The sequence below is a fragment of the Kickxella alabastrina genome (genome assembly GCF_025024165.1).
Source record: "Kickxella alabastrina strain RSA 675 chromosome Unknown BX661scaffold_9, whole genome shotgun sequence".
Lineage (NCBI taxonomy): Eukaryota > Fungi > Kickxellomycota > Kickxellomycetes > Kickxellales > Kickxellaceae > Kickxella > Kickxella alabastrina.
The window spans coordinates 495,756-512,263 of NW_026251480.1; the positions used below are offsets into that span (position 1 = coordinate 495,756).

The window sequence follows — 16,508 nt, forward strand, 5'->3', positions numbered from 1 at the left end:
GGCAAATTACCTGTCATTATGTTTGCTTGAAGTAAATAAATAAGGTATTTTCCCGCGAAATTGTTACAGGGGTGAGCTTTCCGGTTGGCGATATGCTCACATGCACAAAGATAACACACACAATTGTACGCCTGCCCATCGGTGAATCAGTGATTATCGATGATCAGATTAGTGCCTCAAATGGCAAGCCAGTTCGCACTTGTCCGCTTTTTGGCGCATGTGCACTTTGCTAATTGTTGAATTTCGAGCCTGCTAGCCAGCCTGCAACCATTATTGGTGTTGCTGGGGCAGGGCTTCTCTGCGACCTAAACCTGAAGCCTTGTGCAGCTGTTATTTGGAGATTTCTTCCTCTCTTTCAAATATATCGTCGATAAAATCCATTTAGTAAGTGTCACGATGGGAAACACGAAATTCGAAGAGGGGCTGGCGGGAGCTGTTATTTCAGGCGTGCAGCAATGGATTCAGCAGCAGAAAAATGAGCACACATTTCTATGGGATGGATTTGACGGACGCATCCATTGATTATCGATGTTTGCATCCATCCGGTACACAGATTTATGCCTATTTCTGACTTGCTATATTGAGAAAGTGGCGGTTGTGGATGCGTGGCAGAGTTACAGCAGAGATATCAGAGACATTTGACAAATTCGAAATTCAAATCTGCATGGGTGGAGTTTTGAATTTGCGAAATGACGAATTGGGCTTTGGCAACTGCAACGGCTGGGCGTTTGGCAAGGCTGGCATTATTGACAGACTTTCTTTATTATTTCTTGGCACGCCTGCCTAGTCTGTCAGAATCAAATCTGAAAGGCGAAGGCAATCTGCGTGTATGGGGTTGCGATTGGCCAATGCCTGAGCCTGCCAATGCAAGCGCAGCTGTCAGACAACTTTGCTTTGAATCTTCAGCTACATCTTTCTTTTACCTCAGCGCCGCTCACCACAGCACTCATAGACACACAAACGCGTCGAATCGTGGTGCCATTTTTGTAGTACACGAACGCTTCAGGAGTGCTTATTGCCCACAACTTATATTATTTTCAGCGGCAATGTGCACTTTTGGACGCGATAAAGGCTGCCCGTACTTTAGCCCTTGCTTTCCCTCCCGCGATTTCGAACGAGTTTTGGACCAAACGCAAAATTGACAGAAAAGCTGTTTTGCGTGCAGATAAAAGTAGAGCATGGTATTACTAAAATTCGAGGTTCTTCCACTGCTTCTTTTCTCCAATTGGATTTGTTGTAGCGATGCAGATTTTCGTCAAGACCCTGACCGGAAAGACGATCACCCTCGAGGTGGAGTCGTCCGACACCATTGACAACGTCAAGCAGAAGATCCAGGACAAGGAGGGTATTCCCCCAGACCAGCAGCGCCTTATCTTCGCCGGCAAGCAGCTCGAGGATGGCCGCTCCCTTTCGGACTACAACATCCAGAAGGAGTCGACCCTTCACCTGGTCCTGCGTCTGCGTGGTGGTATTATTGAGCCCTCCCTCAGGGCCCTTGCCTCGAAGTTTAACTGCGACAAGATGATTTGCCGCAAGTGCTACGCTCGTCTCCCCCCTCGTGCCACCAACTGCCGTAAGAAGAAGTGCGGTCACAGCAACCAGCTCCGCCCCAAGAAGAAGCTGAAGTAAATGTTTCGGTTTATATCCTTTCTCTTGTTTGAACATATTTTTAAGACAAGTTGGGCTTTAATACAATGCACGTGAAGCAAATTATTAAAGTTATCGATATCAATATCATAAAAACAATGCAAACGGTAACTGTGAACATAGTCAAATTCAATTAAATTATATCTGTGGTTACGATTGTTTTGACACGAGCGCCCAACCCAACGACAAATGCACTTTAGTATGGTTACAGCTTCGAATCGGGTTTTGGTAAGGTAAAGGTTATCCTAAGTGTCGTGTGCACATCCGCGCCTTTCATGAGCTTGGGAAAAATAACAAGCTCATCCTTGTCGTTTGCCTCCTCGACAACTGCATCAATGACAACGCCCTTGCTATTCAAATAAATCCCTTTGAGATAACGAACGTCCCTGGCAACGGTATTCACATGCGCAATGTCAATACCAGCGACTTTGGTCAGCAGGAGCGTCGAAGCGTTGTTCAATACGGTTGCCAGAACGCCACCATGTATAAAGACTACTAGGCCAGCGAGTTTTTTTTTGCCAAAATCAAGCATTACCACCATTCGCCGTTGTGGTATGCTCAGAAAACCAGCTCTGTGCCATATGATTCTGTGAGACAAGAAATTCATGACCTTACCGAGACCGCGAAGATCAGTACTACTCAATGTTTGTACGTCTGGTGTGTCGATCTGCGGCAGATAACTGTCGGTAACGTCGTATCCAGGCAACCCAGCCATTTACACCTGCTTAAGCGTATCCCTAAATGGTCCGCATAAAAAAGTTACCTGGGCAACAAGCACCAGCTTGGCAGTTTCAGCGTCGTAAAGCGGGCATTCGATAACGATAATGCGCTCGGAAATTTTGATGATCTGGTTCTCAAAATAAAAAAGTTTGACGGCTGGCGACGAGCCCTTTCTGGTAACGTTTAGGCTCATAGTAAATGCAATAAAATCCTTTGCATTTGCAGATATGAATACTAAGCGTAAGGCCAGATCGGCAGTGACATCATCCAGAAGTGTAAACAACGTTGTTTCTTGCGCAGACTCGGTACTGGGCAATTTGTCGCTGGTATTGAACGCCCAGAAGCCAATCGTTTGTCGGGTTGACAGCGAGAAGTAGTAGTCCGGCGGGTCGATTATGCGATCATCTACAATACGGCCCTTGACAAAATGGATTAGCCCCATCTCCCATAGTGAGTGTATTTCCAGCAGAATTAGATTATAAAACTTGTTGATTTGTTACTGGATATTGTTGTGAAGAATGCGGACAGGCTTCATGATAGTAGAGCTAATAAGTGTATATATGTTTTTGTTTAAAAGTATTTTAATTTTTAAGAAAACACTTTACAAGGATAATATTCGCTCGTTTATATACGCTTAATAATTATTGCCAATGAGTGTCGCCAATAATGATATAGCCTGCAATGTATTTCTTGGCAGCAAAATAAATAAATGCGGGCAAGACCTTATACATGTTCAAACTTTTACAATAGCAAATTAAAAATTGCAGCCACTCACGCTGAGACTTGATTTATAATTATATTTTCCCGGACAAAACTATAATAATACCAATTGCTTTGTATTACAAGTATACAGCATGGCAATACATAAAATCACAAGCCAGCATTATTAACATATTGTTAGATTTTAATTAAGTTTACACACAAACCCATATACACACATCACATTTAAAAATGGGGATTAAGGCTTTTAGCAACACAAAAACACTGTTGCCACCAAGATCGCATGCTTATTAATTGATTTTTTTGAATATTTGCCGACTATTGGGTTTGGATTGAATTGCCGAATTGTGTTGGCTGTCCTGTCAAATGACATTAATAAACTAAAGTTTTTACACATGGTATTGCCGCCAAATGTGTCGGCCACGGCCAGACAGCTTTAATTAAAATAGTACATTTTGCAGTCGTCTGCAGCCACTTCGGAAAGGCAGACATTTTTGTTTTGCCACACATTCAGCATTTAAGATTGTTGTTAGGATTGCAATCTCATCAACAATTGGCGTTTCTCAGGCATCAAGGATCCCTCATTTCTCATTCAATCTGCAGCTCATACCATCCCTTGTATCAGTCGTACTGTTTAACTATAATTCTGTTTACAAACGCCGTTGCTTGTTTTGCGCGATCACCTTGGAATTTCTTGACCAGCGTTGTGTACCTGTCCTCTGTCAGCCTTTGCTAGCCGCACCTTATATCCAGGTCTAACTTCTTGTCCTGATAGTGGGCATACACACGCCTTTTGAGGTTCTCTAATATTTTATCTATTGGTCCTGGGTACACCTGGATTCTGTTGACTGTCTCAACTGCGATATTTTCATGTAATTTATTTTTAGGAAAACAAAGGTGTTTGGATCACGATATAAGTTGTGATTTTTAATTACTAATTTGATCAATATATTAGTTTGCTGACCAATCGTCGATGGCCAAGCACCATCGCTGAATTTGGCACGCGTTCTTATGCCTGAACAGACGTCAGCTTTTCATGCTTCGTTTGGCAGGCTCAAACAATTTTGGATTTCTCAGCCCCTCTTTTTGGCTACACTATATTTTTTATTGTGCACGCTTGCTCTTTCATCTCGGTGTTCATTTTCTCAAGAGCAAATTTGCAATTACACAGTTTTAGCCAATTACCAGCGGAACGATTACCAAACGACAGAAGAAATGGTAAACACACTCCTTCGCGCACCGAGAAATACCAGGCCGAAAAGTTCAGCGAGGGATGCTCGCATTTAAAGGGCTAAATTAAACACAAAAAAGCTGATTTTATGGCCTCCAATCTCAACTCATCTCGGGCTGTGTCTATGGATTAATTGTAGGTTATTCTCGCTTCGTCGATTTGCACAAAGACCGGCAAAGGTACGTAGTATCCAATATCATGCAGCTTAGGTAACTTGGCTAGCCCAGTCAGCGGTCAATTTGTCTTTTTCAAAATTGCAACGGGCACACGCATCTTTACTAATAAATATGTTTGTGTGGAAATTCCATCCTTGCTGTCAAATTTGATATTGTGCCTGTAGCGCTGGTCTCCCGGCAGTTTGTCGAAATGCCCCGCACGCGCATCGAGGGCTTGCTGGCCTCATTCCCAAAGCTCATGACTCCAGGTCAGCAGCACACAACGATTGAGACCGACACTATCCGCTACGTATACCAGCCCATAGGCGAGGAGATGTATGCCGTGCTGATAACCAGTCGTCAGAACAACATTGTCCAGGACATGGACATTCTGCATCTGATCGCCCGCACGGTTTCAGACATTTGCGACGTTGGCGACCAACAAGACGTTATTCTGCACGGTATCGACATCATATCGGCATTTGACGAAATAATATCCCAGGGTCTTCGTGACAATGTCGATCTCGCCAAGCTGCGCACTATTATGCAGATGGAAAGCCACGAGGAGAAAATCCAGGAAATCATTGAGCGCAACAAGGAACGTGAGGCCAAGCAGGAGCTCACGCGGAAAGCAAAGATGTTTGAGCAGCAGCGCCGCGACGCAGCCAAGCGCGGCACAGACTCGGGTATGGGCGGTATGGGATCCAGTGGTTCTATACTTGGCGGCGGTCGCATAAGCAACAGCTACGAGCCACTGATCACACGCGACCCGGAGCCATCGCGCTCCTTTGCCGCAGCGTCGCTTGCGCCCTCGTCAACTGGTTCCCTCTCCTCGAATGCCCGTGGAATGAGGCTTGGCCGCAAACCCAAGGGTGCCGACGTTCTGGGGCTATGAGGGACGAGGTTGGCCTGTCTCAGAGCTTTGCCGATAACTTGAGCATCTCTGAATCAGCCATGCCCACCGCTCCCGTTGCTGCCGTTGCTGCCGTGTCCTTGCCGCTCGTCGACATGAAGGGCGTGCATGTCCAGATTGAGGAGCACATTACTGCCATTGTCAACCGCGACGGCGGTCTGGAGCAGATGGAAGTCAAGGGCGACCTGTCGCTCATTGTCTCCGACGAGGCGTCGGGGTCTGTCCAGCTGGCAGTCATCACCAACGACACACACAACGCCCAGATCAAGACCCACCCAAAGATCGACAAGAAACGCTTCCACAGCGACTCTGTAATTGCGCTCAAGGACGCTTCGGGCTCGTTCCCCATATCACAGCCCATCGGCGTGCTCAAATGGCGCATCGTGTCCAACAACGAGGACGACATTCCGCTGACAATCAACTGTTGGCCCTCTCCCACGGGCAGCGGATCTGTCGACGTCAACATCGAGTACGAGCTGAACAACACGAAGCTTGAGCTTGAGGATGTCGTTGTTTCGATCCCCATTCCACCAGGCACACAACCGACGATCAGCGACGTTGACGGCGTTTACGACATTAACCGGGCGCGCAGCACGCTCGAATGGCAGATCCCGACCATCGACTCGAGCAATAGTAATGGCAGCCTCGATTTTAACATTGTGGGAGACGACGCCGGCGCGTTCTTCCCCGTGGTTGTCTCGTTCGTATGCAAAAAGCCGTACTTTGACATCGAGGTGACAAGCGTCACGTCGCCTGACAGCCAGCAAGCCGTCGAATTTTCGCAGAGCATCATGCTTATTCCAGAGCAGTATGCGGTCATTTAATGCCCTATTTTATTTTTCACGTCTTTGGCATTTTATAAATTTTTACTTTGAACGCTTCTAAATTACAATAATAGTACAAACGCTGTGTTCCAGATTGAGTATCCACTTCAAGGTTTAAAAGTAAAGAATCAAGCCGACCTAATTTTGTTCAGCGGTCCAAACAGACTGGGCTTTTGCCGGAAGAGCCGGCGCCCAAGCAGTTTGGTCCCGGTCAGCGCGCGATTCAACGCCTGGATTGACGGGCCAGCATCCGGCATTTGGTCCACCAGCATGAGTGCCGCGTGGACTGCAAATGATTCGTAAAATAGCTCCATATCCTCGGATCGGAGTCCCAAGCTGGCAAATGTGTCGACAATCTTTTCGACAATGATGCCAAGCACGTCGCGCAATGTCGAAGAGGCATCAATGCCGGCGACCAGGCTGAACGAGGTGCGCAGAATGGCTCGCAGCTGCGTGGTGCCGCGTGCCGTGCGGTTTTCCAAAATGTGCAGCAACGTCTGGGCGGGCACCACAGTCCCATTGCTGTTTGACTGCGGACTGCCGTGTGCCTTTGGGACCAATGTGTTGATGTGGCCGCGCACGGACACGCAGAGCTGGTCAAAGTTGGTTTTGTTCTCCACCAACAGACTCTTCAGCTGCTGCGCATGCTGCGTCAGGGGCTCGTCAATGTCATCCAGCGTCATGGTGCTCGACGTTGTGGTCCAGTACTTGATCAGTATGGAGGCGCAAAAGTCAAAGTCGGCAAATTTGAAGTGGGCTAGACACCGTTTGGTTGTGTCCACTCTGTTGATGTTCAGGAAAAGAATGTGTGCGTACCTCATTGCTAGGGGCTCTGGCAGCGCAAACTTTTCCATAATCTCATTTACCAGCGGCACGCCCTCTTCGTCCTCGGACTGCTTGGCGATGCGCTTAATGTTTTCAAACTGCCGCTTGCAGCTGGCGATCGGAATGCCGGTCTTGATGGCCACTTCGGGCAAGTACGTGCGAGCGCGCGAGTTGAGCTTTCGGCCGAGAAACTCGAGCATGACAGGCTCGTCAAAGGCGTAGTAGCTCTCTATCAGATCCACGCGCGCCTTCTCGCCAAATGGCAGCAGATGGCGCTGCTCGAGAAAGTAGCGTGGCCTGTGCACGTAGTATTCCAAGTACTGCATCAGGTGGAGCTGCCCCTTGACATATTCAGCGATTGCAGCCTCGTGTGCGTCAACCATGTCCGGCTCGTGGCGTATTTTGACCACGATGTTGTCGACTATCGCCCTTGAAAAGTACGAAAAGTAAAGATTTGTTGCTGTTGTGAGTCTCCAGTTGATGATGCAAAAAAAGTCGAGACCCAAGGCCCAAGGCCCAAAGCAAAGCAAACAGAGATTGAGCTGGTTTACTTGTAGAAATGTTTTTTGCTGTATATCTTATTTACCTGTACTGCCGGCAATGTACTCGCTGAACACGATGCTGTCTACCACTACGGGCGTCGACACTATGGCTGTAAAGTTCGCGTCGTTTGTCTGTTCCTCGTGACGGTTGAACCGCAAAAAGTCCAGGTTTGGGTGCGGCAGGCGCAAACTCGACAGCTGAAAATTGCCAGACATTGTGAAATGGCAAAAAAGAATGAAAGAAAATTGTGCAGTATAAATGCAAAAAAAATTTAAAAAAAATGAAGAACGGAATGAAATAAAAAATCATTTTAGCTTTTTGATCTGCGACCACTTTTGTATTTTGTGTTGTTTTGTGTTTCACTCCTTTTCTGTATTTTTTTCTTGTTTTTCTTCTTTTCTTGCTTTGTACATTTTTTAAGAGGAAAAGAAAAACTCGCTCGGTGGCCATTAATGAGCACAAAGCAATGCACGGTTTGTAACGAGGCAGCTGCCAAGTACAAGTGCCCCAAGTGTCGGGTGGGCTACTGCTCGGTCAAATGCTTTAAAATTCACAAAACTGAGCCCTGCATGGCCATGGCTACCACAGACAGCTCTTCGACAGCACAGAATCTACAGCAGTCAACGCCCTCTGCGAATGGTGGGAAGGAGTTGTCCACAAATGCAGCCCAGGTTAACGACGACGACGAGGAGGAGGCGAAGCATCGGCTAACTGCAGAGGATCTGAATAAATTGGACACATCAACGCGAGTCAAGGAATTACTGATGAACCCTGAAACGCGGGCATTGCTGGAGGCTGTGCGCAAGGATCCGAGTCCTTTGGAAGCGATTCGTGCGCTGCGGCAACGGTCGGACTTTGAGGAGCTGGTGCAGGCGCTTATAAGCGCGACGGGCAGAGTCGACTGACTGACTTGCTTTGCTTTGCTTGTCTGATTTGCTTGATTTGGCAGGGTGCGAGACATTTGTACGCTGCATGCCAAGGCGTGGATCCAAAAATAAAGATGTTATGAAAAACAACGGAACCAAAGGAATATTCTTCGAGACTTGGCACAATTGTTTTTTCTTCCACGCTGTCTCGTTTAGAGCACGCGCAAGCCTCGACGATCGCAACCCCCATCAGATTGCTCCAGTAAATGTTCTGCAGACGAAATTAAACAACCACAACGTCTGCTTCGCGACCATTCAAACGTGCAAAAACATGACTGCTCAAGATTTCCAAATAATGTCTTGGCACTGCGACATGTTTCTCAACCACAACGCAAACAGGGCGCATCAACCCAACGTGTCACCAGGCACAGAGGCTGACTTGGGGGTTTGCTAAAAAAAGAGTAGAAAATACAAGTCTGTGCATCGATTGTCCCTGTTCTACAAAAGGGGTCCCGTTATTTCACAAGCAGACTGCAAGAGCACCATTGTCTGTTTTTTTAGTTGTTTTCGTTTTCGTCTTCAATTCAACAAACCGCAACTCTTCTCTTGTCTTTTATATTTAAAGTTTCAAACTAATTATTTTATTATTTTATTGAGCACCGATGCCTCCCCGCCCACTGCCGCAAATTCCCAAACCACGCGCGCCACGCCCCCTTTCAGAGGGCGGAAGCTCGCCATTCAGTATTCCAGCCGGTTCGCATACAGACATTGACAGTAGCTCAAGGATGATGGGACTGCGTTCCCAGCCACAATCACATCCGCAGCAGCATCAGCAGTATCAGCGTTACCAGCCACAGTTGTCGCCACTATCACCAATGCTGCGTCAGCCACCACCGCCCGCATACACGGCAGACTCTTCGTTTGTGATCACTTCCGAAAAGGCGCGCCCTTTATCGGCGCGTGCTTACAGCAAGCAAGGCGATGCATACTCAATCAGCTGGCCGTATGCCAGCACCGACGGCCATACCGATCACGAAGATTTAGCGGCAACATCGATGTCCGGGCTAGAGCTGGGGTCAGGATCCGGCTCCTCCGCGCTGCCAACAGTGGCAATGGGTCCCAGTAACAGCAATTCCTTCAAGGTGATCACATCAACGATGTACGCCGAGGCAAACAGCAGCAGTCACAACTCAGCACAACAGCCGATTGTCGACGAGCAGACAGCCTACCAATACGCCATGCGCTATGCGATACTGCTGGATGCCGAGAAAATGCAGACAGAGGCACGAGCGCCGCGCGGTGCTCGCGAATCAAACGAGTTGCGCGAGCAATGTTTTAGCCGCTCAGGCTCTGAGAGCAGCGTTGGCGGCGTCTTTGTTGTCAAGTCGGTCAGCAGGGCCACGGCGCACCCAACCTAAATAACCGCACGCCGACGCTGATCGTGTATCCGCGCGGAAGGCTGGGTGAATTGCTCGACCCAAGCAACTCTTTCGAGTTGGATCCCACCGCCAGCAACCACAGATCTCGTTACAAGGGCAAAGAGAAGGAAAAGGAAAAGAGCAAGGGCAAGGGCTGGCGATCCAGTTTGTTGGTGCTAGGAGACAGCGCCGCACGGAGACTCAAGGCGGAGATTAGCGGCGCCGGCAAGCTCAAGGATCTCACAAAGGGGAGGCTCAGCAGTGGTGGCAGCGACTCGCCATCCCAACCTTACTCGGAAAAGAATTCGGTATCTGTAAATGATGGCCGGCTGACGCCTGCTATTATAAAGGCGCTGGTGCATCAGCTCAAATCAGCCGCTAGCTCCCCATCGATTCACCCGTTCACAGGCGGCTGCTATCTGAAGATGTACGAGGAGCTGCGTGTCAAAGAGAACCTTGAGACCATCGGCGAACATGGCACACTCGACAACCTGATGAGCATGTTTTCAGACAAAGCCAAGGAGGTGTGTTGCCAGCATGGCATTGCGAGCAGCGACGACGTGTTGCGCACAGTTAATAGTCAGATATCCCTGTTTGTCAAACTCTTGCGCTCTGTGTTGCAGTCAAAGGCACATTCGTCGCGCGAAGCTGGGCTAGCGCTGCTCAAGCTCGACGATTACCCCGACACTACGCTGGGTGCCAGGTCCTACTCGCGACACGAACTGCCAGCATCATCTACTTCGCATGAGCGCGTCAGTTTTGATGCACCGGCCAGTGAGCCCGAGGATTTGGAAGGGCCGATCTGCGCGTGGCTCAAGCAGGTATTCCATGTCTCTGACCACGACCACTACCAGTTTTTGACAGAGCTGAGAAGCGAGGTGACCCATGTGACTGCTATTCGGGACTTGCGAATGTGCTTGCTGGTGCTCAAAATGAACCAAAGCTTTGCTGGAAGGCCTGAGGACTTTAGAAACCAGCACACGTACAACATCTGGAAGGAGCGCGAGATTACTCTGCTTAAGCAACTGGTCCATTCGTATTCGACGCGGCACACGACTGTCTCTGGCGAGGAGGACAGTTCCAATCTGGCGAAGCTGGACGCGAGCACGATCGAGCTGGTCAATAGCGAGGAAATGGCGGCGAACTTTGGGTACATTCCCGCACACGCGTCAGCCTGCTACCGGATTATTGTGCAAATGGCCGTTGCGCACGACGTGGTTTCAAGCTACGATACCGCCGACGCTCCGACGAATGTCAGGCAGCTGTCCACCCAGGCCAAGGAGCTGCTCCAGCAGCTGGCAATAGCCTGGCGGATTGGCGCTTCGTTCCGCACAACCTGCTACCTTGACATCATCGACAGCTACTGCAAGCGCGGCGTTTTGCCAGAGACATATCTGATAGACTCATTTGGCAAGATTGAGCGCATAGTGCATTTGATGAACCCGCAGGAGTGGTCGATATCGCAGTACGACTATCTGTTCAACACCGAGAGCCGGATCGAGTTTCGCATGCTGGGCGCTGTGCAGGACATCATTGAGGGGCTTGACCAGCAGCGGCCAGAGCTGAATTCCCCAATCAAGCGCATCCTACGAGCGCTGCTCATCAACGACGTCAGCAGCCCTATTGTCTTGAAAAAACCAATCCCTCAGGTTAGAGGACGGCGAGAAGAGGTAAAGTCGATATTGGAGTCGTCGATCATATACCGTTGTGACTGCCTGACCGGTCAGTGTTTTGGTGAGGACGAGTTGTCGCTGGCGCCTAGCATTGACGGGTATGCGCGGCTGGCACAGCTAATTCTAAATGACCACGAGCGATGCTACAATATATTTGCCGAGCCCATCCTTCAGGACGGCGACCGGCGGTTCGACATTGCGGGGATGTTGGCGGAGATCGAGACGGAGTACTTTTGGACAAACCTCAGGCGGCATATCGACCAGTTTGGGTATTCTGACAACAACATCAATATCGAAGCGGCGTTCGAACTGTGCAAGCTTATTAACAAAATTGAGCGGCTGCACGTGCGGTACAGCTCGCGTCCGCTGGATGGGGTCAGCAGCAAGCAGCTTTTCGAGGCGACCGTTGACACGTGGCTGCGCAGGATTGATGAACTGAAGGGCAAGTGGGTCGAGAATGCGCTCCGGCTTGACAGCACACCGGCAGAGCTGGACATTGGCAAGCACTCGACGTCGGTCATCGACCTGGTCACTTGCTTCTCCCAGCACGCGGATATTTACCGGCGCCTGGAGTGGCCCGACGCCGAGACAAGAGGCTATTTCTTGACGCACTTTATGAAGTTTGTCTGCGTCAGTTTTGAGGTCTACGCCTCGATGATGCTCAGGGGGTTTGTGGACTGCCAGGTCTTGCCCATAGAGGAAGACAGTCCCAAGGCGCCAGTTTGGACCAGCATGTGGAACACTCACAAGTACAAGGAGCAGTCGCTCGGCGTGAACGCCTCCACACAGGCGGCCATTTTGAAGCTGGATCAGTCGCACTCAACGGAGGTCAGCGCCGAGGCGTGCATCAAGCTGAATAATCTGGCAATCGCGCTCAGCAGACTGCAAGAGATGCAGGAGGGTCTTGGTGTGGAAGAGACATTGCAGGCGCTGGGGGGCGAGAACAGGCCGTCGATCAGCGGGACAAAGCCAAGCAATATGCTGATGTCGTTCAGGGTCATTCGCGCCATGGGTCTTGACTTCCACAAGCGCCACTACAATACCAGCGCGGGCACCGGCGCCAGGCCATATGTAAAGCTGTATTTGACACGACAGGCTGACAGCGACGGTTCCAAGCGGATTCAGATTGGGAAGACCAGACCGGCCCCTGCGGGACCGATCAACCCACGGTGGGACGAGTCATTTGATCTGGTGGTTGATTCTAATAAGGACTCGCGAGCGCTAGTGGAGGCGCGCATCTGCACTCGGGACGGGCCGAAGACAATGGGATTCCGCGAGAAGACCCGCGCTCGTGTCTATTTTGCGCCGCTGTCGGGTTCTGCACTCAATGCCGGCGGGTCGGTGGACATGGTGCTGGACCTAGAGCCTGCAGGCCACTTGATGCTGCAGGTCACTATGGATGGCGAGTGTGATGACGTAAACTTTTACAGCGGACGCATGTTCCGCTTTCTGGAGCGCACGCTGTCGGACATGCAGCAGCGGGTTGTCGAGCAGGTGTCGACGGGAATTCGCGAGTACCTGCGCCAGATCCTTGTTTCCCAGCCCACTCGCTACCGCGCTTCGCGCGTCCTAGGCCCCAGCTACGTGGGCATCGATCGCGGTATTGAGCGCAGCATCCAGTTCCTCAAGCGCAGCGGCCACAAGACGCCTGAAACGATCCGAGTGACCCAAGAGAGCTGCTGCGAGGCGCTGATTCCGCTGATCGACTATCTTGAGGATAATCTCCACACTCTTTTTGTCTACCTCTACGAAGACACAGCCAACGGCGTCATCTGCAGAACCTGGGTTGAAGTGCTTATCTCGATCGAGGACATCTTGCTTCCTCCGCTGCACGGCTCGTCCAAGGGCCAGGCTAAGCCGCTCAGTGAAACGTACCTAAGCAACATCTACGAGTGCCTGGACTTCCTCAAGTGGTACTTTGGAGGTGGCGCCGACAAGGACGGCATCCCGATCGAGATGCTTGAGGGACGCAAGTACGCGGAGCTGATGATGGTGCAGAGGATGTACTTTATGACATCAAGGAGCTGATGGACGCGTATATGCGCGAGATGCACCACTCGGCCGGAGCAGCGCTCGGTGATGCAGGCCAACATAATTCTCTCTCGGCTGCTGCGCAATTGTACTCTCTGCCCCCTGCCCTGCCATTCTCGAGCACGGCGTCTGGGGAAGATGCCTCTTCGTTTGTCGACTTTACAACATTTAGCGGCAGTGGCCTCAGCGCAAATGCGATGTGGTGGTGGTGCCGAAGCAGAGGCTAAACCGCCCGCTGCCGCCGGTTCCACCGAAGCCAAACAGAACACCCCCCTACTGCGTCTCACCAGCCACTTGGAAGCGAGAGTACCCGTGGCGGCAGCGCAAGCAACAGCAACGGAGTCGATGGTGGGAGGGCTCGCGGCTTGGGCAGCGGAGCAATAGACTCGTCGAGCGAGTCACTGGGCGCAAACTCCAAGGACATCCGCACTGTGATCATCCCGGCGCCATCGAACCAACATCTTTGAACCGCAGCCGGTCGGTGTGGGCGCACAAGAATGCAGCGACCATAAAGGGCTTCAAGCGCAGGTATCGGATGGTTACCGATACTGGAGACATTATGCTACGCATTCTGAAACTGCGCTTCGACAAGGAAGCGACCAGGTTTGTTCAGACGCAGCTGCACCTGCGGTCCCAGCAGATGCAGTACGAAGTGCGCCGTGCGGTGGACAAGGGGCAGGCGTCATAGACAAAACGTTATATAATTTGGACTAATTAATTTGTTTTATATATATATTTTACATGAATTAAAATTTTTGGTCTTTTTTAATTCATGAAAATGTTTAAATATCCTTCTCGCCTTGTTGCTCACAACATGCCTTTTGCTGGGCAACATTGGGGTTGATTTCGAGGTACCGATCCACAATCTCTTGGTCATTTTTGAGGTACTTTGGCACCTTGGCCAGCTTCTTGGCGTCGGCGTCAATGACTGCTATGTGGTATTCCGGCAACTTTGTGTTGCTGCTGTCGCCTTCCGCTGATTCTGATTCCGATTTCGAGGCCGATGGCCACGACTCGATTCTGATCAGCACTGATACGTCCTTGAGCGTGACCGAAATCATGAATTCCAAGGCTGCCTGCTTGTCATCAACATCTGGTGAATTTACGTTTGAGCCACCCTGCTCTTCGCGCTGTCTGAACCGGGCCACAGCTTCCAGCCAATCGTCGATGCTTGGCTCCTTTTCAGTCAACACGCCTGCCTCCAGGGCACGCTTGTACCTTGGGAAAAGACCTTCAATATCAAAGCATCCAACCGATTCTGCACGCTGCCAAGTCTTGGAAGCAGCTTCTCGGCCAGGATGATATTGGCAATGGTCTGCTTGAGTGCTGCGAATGTGGGACTTTTGCCACATCGATGCCACCGTTCTCGTCAGCGGGAATGTGCGTTCCGTCAACAAACACGCGCAGCCTGTCGTTTGAAACGTCAAAGAGGCAGTCCACCGCGTGCTTGACTTGAGTGCAGTTGGTCGAAAACAGATCAATCGGGCAGTACTCGCTCATGCTGTCCTTGTCATGCTTCAAGTACTGGTGCATGCAATGGCGGCACACGCGGTGCTTGACAGAGTTTGCCTGCGAGATATACTTGGAGGACGGCACGAACCCCCACTTGGGCTTAATTTCGATGGCAATAGTGTGTTCGCCTGGTTGCTTTGGCGTGAATCCAAGAACATTGATCATGTCCCGTACAAGCGCACCGACCCTCTGCCTTAGATCAATCTGCTTGTGTGTGCGCGAGCTTGGGCGTAGGGGCTCGGCCGCCAAGCTAAGCTGCTCGATAAAATTGCTAGACAAGTGTACCAACTGGTGCTGCAAAATGTAGTCAACCCCAATGAGGGGCCCGATGACCTCCTTTGTGAACACTACGTTATTGTGTACCTGCAGCGACAACTGTTCTTGCTCCTTATTCAAAGAACTATCGTCAGTGTCGCTGTCGTCAGCATTGATATCCGTATTTTGTGGAACATCTCGTTTGGTCAGGCGAAGAAGCTGGCCGCGCAGCTCTGAACCCTCGCCAGCGTAAGCGAACAATATGTTTGCGTTGCCCTCGCCTCGGTAGACCCAGTCGCCAGCCTGCATGCCAAAGCTGGCCGGCCGGTACATGTTCGCGTGTGCAGCCGCCGTTTGCATTATAAAATATTGTTAAAGAAAATAAGAAAGCTTTGTAAAAAAATTTGGTGTGAAGATAAAAAGAGAAGAGAAGCAAAATATTTTTAAATCAACTTTGGAGCACACAGCCGCTGGTCATTTTATGTGGGTGCAAAACATGGCATGCATGTAAGTTCAGTGTGATGACGATTTTCGCTGCATCTTTTTTGAGCCACACAAAAGAAAAGAATGAGACTACAAGTATCCTTCAAAACGCATCCTTCCCCCAGATTGACTACCAGCCTGACAGGTGTTTAGAAACTAGTGGCAATATACCACTATGGCTAACTATATCATTCAGTTCGCTGCTTTTTAAAGAGAAGAAGCAGGGGCAGATGGATTCTTATGCACACGCTTGGTCTTGGGGCTTTGGCTTGAGCAAAGTTTTGGGTGTCGCTGTAACCTCGGGTTCAGCCAACTCTGGCGATGCCTTTTTGCGTGAAAAACGGGGAGGCCGCTCGCCTGTAGGCAGGGCATTAAGAATGACGCAAATGCTTAGCACCGCAGTCATGTCACGATTTTACTCCATCTGCCTGATGGCACTTTTTCGCCATCCTCAACCCACGTTCCGTCGGCCCTGAAGGTTTGCAGGCAGTTTTCCATTGTGCACTGGAGCAAGCCGTGGCATAAAAATTGACGAGGTTTATCTACTGCCGGAATTGTATTAACGCCTGTTGCAGCTACCTGCTGGCTGCTGCGCAGCCAACTCATTGCGTACCCTCTGTCTGATTTTGCGCTCAATTTTGCCTCGCGACCAGCCGCTCAACCTGACAATGTGCTTGAGATTATCGGCAGGC

The 16,508-nt window shown here is 50.2% G+C and overlaps 7 protein-coding genes across 7 annotated transcripts; 4 read left to right on the forward strand and 3 right to left on the reverse strand.

The window, feature by feature from the left end:
• The first annotated feature begins 227 nt into the window (after nt 1-227).
• On the forward strand, nt 228-1,759 carry BX661DRAFT_101570 (uncharacterized protein). Its single transcript, XM_051532392.1, has 2 exons — nt 228-545; nt 1,241-1,759. Exons 1-2 carry the CDS (start codon nt 476-478, stop codon nt 1,627-1,629), a joined length of 459 nt encoding a protein of 152 aa, XP_051392237.1. The 5' UTR covers nt 228-475; the 3' UTR covers nt 1,630-1,759.
• BX661DRAFT_224202 (uncharacterized protein) lies at nt 1,759-2,809 on the reverse strand (the record flags this gene model as incomplete). The annotated part of the gene is made up of 3 exons (XM_051538902.1): nt 1,759-2,139; nt 2,263-2,314; nt 2,411-2,809. The coding sequence occupies 3 exons, from the start codon at nt 2,807-2,809 to the stop codon at nt 1,853-1,855; spliced, it is 738 nt and encodes a 245-aa protein (XP_051392238.1). The 3' UTR covers nt 1,759-1,852.
• A 1,347-nt stretch (nt 2,810-4,156) lies between these two features.
• BX661DRAFT_181583 (Longin-like domain-containing protein) lies at nt 4,157-5,353 on the forward strand (the record flags this gene model as incomplete). Its single annotated transcript, XM_051535749.1, has 3 exons — nt 4,157-4,305; nt 4,458-4,497; nt 4,659-5,353. Coding segments are annotated over exons 1-3 (738 nt in total), but the record flags the coding sequence as incomplete, so codon positions are not given.
• Nucleotides 5,354-6,285: 932 nt separating this feature from the next.
• On the reverse strand, nt 6,286-7,861 carry BX661DRAFT_181585 (acidic fibroblast growth factor binding-domain-containing protein). Its single transcript, XM_051535750.1, has 2 exons — nt 7,622-7,861; nt 6,286-7,456 (listed from the first exon to the last, which is right to left on the reverse strand). The coding sequence occupies exons 1-2, from the start codon at nt 7,791-7,793 to the stop codon at nt 6,339-6,341; spliced, it is 1,290 nt and encodes a 429-aa protein (XP_051392240.1). The 5' UTR covers nt 7,794-7,861; the 3' UTR covers nt 6,286-6,338.
• A 71-nt stretch (nt 7,862-7,932) lies between these two features.
• On the forward strand, nt 7,933-8,795 carry BX661DRAFT_101704 (uncharacterized protein). The gene has a single exon (XM_051532393.1). It carries the CDS (start codon nt 8,031-8,033, stop codon nt 8,481-8,483), a length of 453 nt encoding a protein of 150 aa, XP_051392241.1. The 5' UTR covers nt 7,933-8,030; the 3' UTR covers nt 8,484-8,795.
• A 434-nt stretch (nt 8,796-9,229) lies between these two features.
• On the forward strand, nt 9,230-13,563 carry BX661DRAFT_170654 (uncharacterized protein; the record flags this gene model as incomplete). The annotated part of the gene is made up of 2 exons (XM_051533641.1): nt 9,230-9,832; nt 9,979-13,563. The coding sequence occupies 2 exons, from the start codon at nt 9,230-9,232 to the stop codon at nt 13,561-13,563; spliced, it is 4,188 nt and encodes a 1,395-aa protein (XP_051392242.1).
• Nucleotides 13,564-14,334: 771 nt separating this feature from the next.
• On the reverse strand, nt 14,335-15,799 carry BX661DRAFT_181589 (inositol-pentakisphosphate 2-kinase). The gene is made up of 3 exons (XM_051535751.1): nt 14,908-15,799; nt 14,820-14,884; nt 14,335-14,784 (listed from the first exon to the last, which is right to left on the reverse strand). The coding sequence occupies exons 1-3, from the start codon at nt 15,691-15,693 to the stop codon at nt 14,349-14,351; spliced, it is 1,287 nt and encodes a 428-aa protein (XP_051392243.1). The 5' UTR covers nt 15,694-15,799; the 3' UTR covers nt 14,335-14,348.
• Between the last annotated feature and the right edge of the window lie 709 nt (nt 15,800-16,508).